Source organism: Diuraphis noxia, unplaced genomic scaffold (assembly GCF_037042655.1).
Source record: "Diuraphis noxia isolate RWA-SAM2 unplaced genomic scaffold, SU_Dnox_SAM2 contig0003, whole genome shotgun sequence".
Lineage (NCBI taxonomy): Eukaryota > Metazoa > Arthropoda > Insecta > Hemiptera > Aphididae > Diuraphis > Diuraphis noxia.
The window spans coordinates 503012-510611 of record NW_028301713.1 but is presented as its reverse complement, the minus strand read 5'-3'; the positions used below and the strand labels follow the sequence as shown (position 1 = coordinate 510611).

At 28.5% G+C, this 7600-nt stretch overlaps 1 protein-coding gene across 1 annotated transcript; it reads right to left on the bottom strand.

The window, feature by feature from the left end:
- Positions 1 to 2199: 2199 nt before the first annotated feature.
- LOC149056519 (uncharacterized) lies at positions 2200 to 3410 on the bottom strand. Its single transcript, XM_089222240.1, has 3 exons — positions 3064 to 3410; positions 2717 to 2841; positions 2200 to 2550 (listed from the first exon to the last, which is right to left on the bottom strand). Exons 1-3 carry the CDS (start codon positions 3329 to 3331, stop codon positions 2200 to 2202), a joined length of 744 nt encoding a protein of 247 aa, XP_089078366.1. The 5' UTR covers positions 3332 to 3410.
- Between the last annotated feature and the right edge of the window lie 4190 nt (positions 3411 to 7600).

Below are 7600 nucleotides of genomic sequence, written 5' to 3'. Positions count from 1 at the left end.
TACTGAATTATTACTACAAAATGAAGTTCTAAATAATATTATTAAAGAGTTTACTACAATGAAATGTCTTAACCCAAAGAATAAAATAAGTGGTCTCCAAAAGGGTGTGATAATTTCTTGTAAATCCCTTCAACAATTATACCTATACCTGAAAGAAGAATATGACGTTAAATTTATTTTGACGCATCGTCTCAATCAAGATGCATTAGAAAGTTTGTTTTCCCAAATAAGAGGTCGTGGTGGCCTTAACGATCACCCTACACCACTAGATGCTTTATATCGTTTAAGAATGATTATTTTAGGAAAAAATCCTGTGGGATTTCATTCCAACATTTCTACTTCACGATAAGTACCATACATTAAAAAAAATATAAGCAATGCTAATAATAACCACCATTCAATACGTCTCGCTAGGTATTCGCGGTAACGATTCATGGGTAATTCATTATTATTTTACGACGTTCTGTACTAATATTTTTTTTCAATGTTTGTACAGTTGAACATCTTGACATTTTTTTGAATAAGATATTTTTCAAGTTGAGGCACATAGTTTGGGTATTGATTTCACTTCTGTAATAAGCTCCAAATTCTATTTTTTCAACCGTGGCCCTTTCGGGTACTTATCGGTTACCGCGGATACCTAGCGAGACGTATTGAATGGTGGTTATTATTAGCATTGCTTATATTTTTTTTAATGTATGGTACTTATCGTGAAGTAGAAATGTTGGAATGAAATCCCACAGCAATGCTAATAATAACCGATAACCGATAAGTACCTATGTTTATAATTATATAATAATATATAATACGAGTGAGAGGTCCGAGCGCCGAGACGAAACTTAATCTAAATTTTCCTCTGGAACAGTTACTGTTTCAATTGGCGAGGTCACTTCAGCAGTTTTGACTACTTTGGCAGTAAGAAAGTCATCTGGATCAACTTCATGGGTATTAGAATTGTTGATTATCACCCCAGGATTTTTTCCTAAAATAATCATTCTTAAACGATATAAAGCATCTAGTGGTGTAGGGTGATCGTTAAGGCCACCACGACCTCTTATTTGGGAAAACAAACTTTCTAATGCATCTTGATTGAGACGATGCGTCAAAATAAATTTAACGTCATATTCTTCTTTCAGGTATAGGTATAATTGTTGAAGGGATTTACAAGAAATTATCACACCCTTTTGGAGACCACTTATTTTATTCTTTGGGTTAAGACATTTCATTGTAGTAAACTCTTTAATAATATTATTTAGAACTTCATTTTGTAGTAATAATTCAGTACCGTATGGTTTTTTATTTGGTGTTGCAGCATTAAGTATATATGAATTCATAATATTGAACCAATTATTAACCAACAAAATAAAATTACCAGTGCTTAGAGCAACCTGTTTTTCTTTGGTATTTACTCCTGGTAAGTAATGACAAAGAGCTGTGCCGACTTTTCTTGACATTAATTGGGCAGCCATCTTAACATTTTGTCGTAGAGTTCCTCTAATTGTCAAATGATCCTCACTAAGTTGATGTATTGAGCTTACTTCTGTACTGGACATTTTTAACAGCTGTGTTACTGGATATTTAGATACAATATCTTTATTTTCCAAAATAAATCCTGTATCAATAAACCAATTTCTGATGAGTTTTAAAAGATGAGGACCATCAGCAAACATAAAAACTTTGCTATTGGTAATGGGATGTTGAAATTCTGTGTGTTCGGTAGAAATTCCCAGTTCTTTCCACAACCCAATATTGGCTCCACCACAATCATGGACACAAGCAACTGTTAAATATCCAGCGTTGTATACCTCAGTTATGATTTTAAATAAGAGTTCTTTAGTAATTTTCTGATCAAAATCCACATAAATTGGTTGTTTCCATTTAGCAAACAAACCACGTGCCATAACCACTTGTAACTGACTGTGTGGTCCAATAATTTCATCATATTTTTTATCATATTCATAAGTTGAAGCAATTTTTACCTCGTCAAATTGAATTACACATAAAGAATCTCTTTTGGTCATATCAATTGAAGCAACTTTCATGAGCCTTAGTACATCCTTTAATAAACCATGTCTTAAATCAATTTTGGTAGCCCATGATCGAAGTGTGGAAAGTCCAGGAAGAGGAAAATGCATGTTCTGTCGTACAAACTTATATCCTCGTACACCTAAATACCTCAATGTAAAATCTTGAGAAATCTCATTTGAAGTCCACTTCACTTTCTTTTTTTTCTTCAAAATTATATTTATTTGGTTTTGAGAAAAGGCATTCAAGAACTTTGTTATCCACTTCCTCAGAATTGGTTTTTTTCAGTGAAACAAGTTGTTTTGTCAAATTCTTTGATTGTAATTTTGATTCTTTTAATTGACCTGAAATGAATGCTAGTTTTTCTTTTAGAGCTGTTATTTGTACTGTTGATCTTATTAAATTTTCTTGAGCTAAATCATTTTCTCTGCTCTGGTTATCTGAATTCATATTCACAGAATGATTATAACAGAGCGATTCATTTGATGTAGACAGTTGTTCATAACAATCATTACTTTCTACTTCCTGAGAACAAAAATACATCTACAATTAGCATTATATTTCTATTGAAAATCAATATAGGTAATGTTTATGTTTGATAGGTAAATTACAACTAATTGGATAAGGCTATAGGTTTGTATATTTAATTTATTATAGTACACACAAACACAGATTAAAAATCAATCATTACCTTCTGATTTTCAAGTATTATTTTATTGCTTATTGATCGAAAATTTCTTTTTTGAATCCTTTTCAAACGATTTTCAGAACCTTCAGAAACTTTCTCAATTACTGATAGCTTTATAGATGGTACAGCTAAATAAATAAAAATAATTTACGGATCAGTACTAAGGTTTAATACTTCAGACAGCTTTAATGGTAAAAAAAATGTACTAATATCAGTTGTTATAAAAAAGATGTTCTTTATAAACAATATATTTTAATAGAGATGTATAATGTGTATACCTATATGTTCAAAGGGTTTATCCCGTGTATTTAATAAAAATAAAATAAAATATTTTGGCTTTTTAAATTTACCAGATTTTTTAAGTTGTCTTTTTACTTTAATATTCAACAGTTCAGCTTGCAAATTTCGTTCAAAGTCATCTGGAAGAAAATGTTCTGAACAAATATGAGCTGTTTTTGGATTAAAACTATCTGCTCGTTTTGTTTTTGAAATCCAAGTCTTCAAGCGTTGAGTTTCGTTATCTTTTGGGAATGTATGGAATGAAACATCTCTTGATAAAGCTTTTGTGGCTTTTAAATTATTTTTGCAACATGCAACTGCACACATTGTTCCAGGCATATTGAAACAACTAAAAATATTTGTTGGCGTATTAAAAGATTCAATAATAAATTAACTAGGTATTCAATTAATAAGTATATAAAAATATATATCTTGTCTTTGAGTGGTACAGCGAATACTGTAAAATAGACAGGCATATAATATACTATAATAATATTGATAGTGTATTGGTACTTTTATTAAACTTACGGATATATTGTTGATTATTCGTAAATTCGTGAAATAAAACAACAATTTGACGAAAAGAAATAAAGATTATCGAACGGTCTGGACGGAAGACGGAACACTCAAAACGAAGTAACGCACAAGGCACAACGCAAAACACAAAACGCAACGACCATTTGATTGTGATTTGAGGTCTATTGCCTACGTCACGCACTAGTCCGATAACTATGTGTTAAAAACGATTTATGACCAAACCACTTTACTTTATCGTCATCAATATCGGCGTCATTAAATACCTATTACCTAAATGAAATTAGCCTACATGTTTAATTTTCCGTTAGTCACTGAGTGTACATCGGTGTGGTTAAACGTATTAGTGATTATAGTAGTGTTATTCTAAACTATTGTTTAATATTGTTTTACATTTAGTATACATTTTAATTTACATATTTAATTATGCCAAGACAGTTAATTTTTTTGGTCGGTGTTATGAAAAATCAAATAACCGGTAGTAAGCTTCCATCAAAAAGATATATTTTGAGCGTTCTCTTTTACAATATGCGTACAGTCAAACTAACATTACACGATAGCGCTAGTCTTGTGTTTGATGAATGTCAAATTTTTTGGATAACAGCACGTATACTCAAGATCGATCAAATTGCGTAACAAAAATTAAAAAACTCTATGACGAATGGAGGCGATTAGATAGAAATAAAAATAGAAAAACGGATACACAAAAAAAAATATGAATACATTTGAAGACAATTTAGATGACTTATTTGACATTGCGCATAGTAATGCATTAAATATTATAAAAATTCACGAAGATAAGCTATTTTTAATAAAACAACGTGAAAAAGGACGTCACGGATGCATGATGGGTAAAGACTCAAAATTAACCAGTCTTGAATTTCGAAAATTGTCTTAAGAAAAACAAAAGACCAAACAGAAAGAAAAACACGAAATTGCATCAACATCAACAGGTAGTTTATATATTAATTTTATTTTATAATTATATTTTTAAAATTAATGTAAATTAATACTTTTAAATTATTACTTTCAAAAACAATGTTTCTATGAACTTTTTATGTTACAGTTATGTCTATGGACTATGTATCAGATGAAAACTTAACTGATGAAGAGGAAATTATGAATTTGGAAAGTCCTGGCCCATCAAAAATCAAGCGAGCAAGAAAAGAAATTATAAACCACCGCTTATCGGCTGCATTAGACAAATGCAAAATAAATGACAGAGGTGCTGTGCATTTACTTACAGCTGCAGCTGAATCGTTTAATGTCAATACTAGTGAGTACATAATTAATAGATCTTCAATTAAAAGAGCTCGAGAAAAATGTCTGAAACTATAAAATCTAATTTTTTTAATATAAATCATCAATATTGCGTTGGGATTCAAAATTACTACCCGGCTTAACAGGAAGGGACACAGTAGATTTATCAAAGGAGACCTGGGTATAAAGTATAAAAGTGAAATAACAAGTTATAATAGGTATATATATCATAATAATTATGTTTTATTTTTAAAATATATATTAAGTACCTATCTACTTATACTTCATTTTTTTAATATAATATATAATTAATTTACTTGTGACAGTTGACAATACAACATTTTTGTATAATACCTATAATTTATTACCTATATTGAAATATATTTTCCGTTGTTTTGTTATGAGTGTTATGATGACTAATACATTTTTCATATATATTTAATTAATTATTTGTATACTTAAATAATTACTTGAATAAATTTGAGTGTTAAACCATTTATTTCAATATTATGTTAGCTTATATATTCTTATTTTTATTAAATATCTAGTTTTATCTTATGAACAAATTAATTAATATTTAAATATATCCTCCTATTTTCTAATAAGGTTTTTACTATAGACGATACTAATATATAGGGTGCCTACTCCATACTGACATTTATATATTATGTTGTTTATACTTAATTTATTACCCACATAATAAAGTTAATTATTAGTGTAGACTATTGTACTAGGACAATTGTTTAAAAAAACAAATAATGTTTTATTGGGCATTTTTTCTTCCAAACAGCCAGCTAATTCTTAAAATAAATAACTGAGATAACTTAACAAGATCCACATTATTTTTTAAAATGAAATGAATATTTTTTTCTGAATCTATATTCATTGTAAATGCTCTCCATGTGTGCACATTAAATTTTTCAAGTAGTTTATTGGTTTGTATTGAACTTAATTAAAAATAGTGTTGTAATTATACATAGTAATTTTTGTATAAAGTATTTATAAATTAATTGGTATATAGCATTATAGCTGTTATAGGTAACTAATGATTTTATATTTGTAAAAATGACTTCAAATGCATTTAGTAAATCTACTAAAAGAAGATTAATTAGAGAAGAGGTTGATGATTTGGTTTTTGTTATTGCGAATAGTAATTATGAATGCAAAAGTAGCGTGGCTTATGTTGAAAAAAAAAACATCACCAATTACAAATGTCGAAAATAAAAAGGAATTAAGTGAAACTACTGCTGTAAAAGAATATTTTGAAATTCCAATTAGTAGTGGTTCTGTTTTAGCTAATAATGTTAATGTAGAAAATTCTTTAAATTCTGAAGATGATATTATTTCAAGTTCAGAATCGGACAGCGGAGATAACTTAATTGATAGCATACTACATAAATTATCTAACTGGGCTGTAAAACATAAAATAACAAATGTGGCATAAACGTACCCATGAACAATTTGTAAATAAGCACGATGGTGATTATCAAATAGGGGACATGTCAATTTTAACAGAGATACCTGGTATTAACATGGTAGATAAATTTCCTAACGATTATATTCATTGTGTTTTATTGGGTTGTGTCCGAAAAATCATCTTGCTCTGGTTGGGAAATATAAAAAAAAACCACTTTCAGCTCGTTTGCAAAGTCGTAAAGTCAATGATATTACAGTTCGACTACTTCATTTGAGATCTTCTATTACAAGTGATTTTGCCAGGTTTCCTAGAGAATTGAATGAAGTGATGCGTTATAAAGCTACTGAATTTAGATTTTTTATATTATATAGTGGACCTGTAGTTTTAAAGTCAATTATAAGTAAACCATTTTATTCTCATTTCTTATGTCTACATGTATCCATGACTATTTTATTAAGTCAAAGACATGACCAATTATTAGATTTTACTAATAACCTTTTGATATACTTTGTACAAAAATTTGGTGAACTTTATGGCAAAGAATTTATATCACATAATATTCATTCATTGTTACATCTTTGTGATGACTATAAAAACTATGGCCCACTTGATAACTGATTTTGTTTTCAATTTGAAAATTGTATGCAAGATTTTTTAAATGGTTAGAAGTAATGCCAAACTTTTAGAACAGGCGATCAAACGTTATGAGGAATATTTAACATTTAATAACTCACACCATGAAAATCTATCAACCACCTGCGATATAGATTTTAGAAAACCCCACACTGATGGACCCCTTATACAAGATTGTTCATCTCCTCAATTTAAGATTTATTCAGGAAATAATGTTTTGATAAATATAAAATCGTCAGCTAACTGCTTTATTGGCGGTCGTATTAATGGTAGTGATCTTATAATTATGAAAGTCTTAAATATTTGTTTTAATTCTGCTAAAAAAAAAAAAAAATAAAAAAAAAATGTTTTTATTTGTAAAAAGTTTAACACCATATAACCATTTTATTTAAAACCTATTAATAGTATAATTTTGGGAATTGCTTGTGTCAGTAACTTATTAGATGATTATATATGTATTGATATTGATGGAAATTGGAAAAAAGATATGGTGTTAAATATTTTTGATAGCGATATTCAGATTGCTTTTCCAATACTGCATTGTTAGTAAAAAGAATTGCATTAATTACAAAACTCAAAAACATCGTAAAAATTAAATTTAAAAATATATACCCATAATACTTTTAATATACACTTAGATACCCGTTGGTAGATTGTCGACTTTTAAAGTTATTGTAAATAATAAAATATTGTATAAAGTTTATTAATCATAAATAATAAGAAAATCATTTGCTTTAATGAACATTATTATAGCTGATAAAATT

Coding starts and splice junctions, on each gene's coding strand:
- LOC149056519 (XM_089222240.1), bottom strand. CDS start 3,331: ATGCCTGGAACAATGTGTGCAGTTGCATGTTGCAAAAATAATTTAAAA. Junction 2,842..3,063: donor AAGACAACTTAAAAAATCTG/GTAAATTTAAAA, acceptor TTATTTATTTAG/CTGTACCATCTATAAAGCTA. Junction 2,551..2,716: donor TAATACTTGAAAATCAGAAG/GTAATGATTGAT, acceptor TTTTGTTCTCAG/GAAGTAGAAAGTAATGATTG.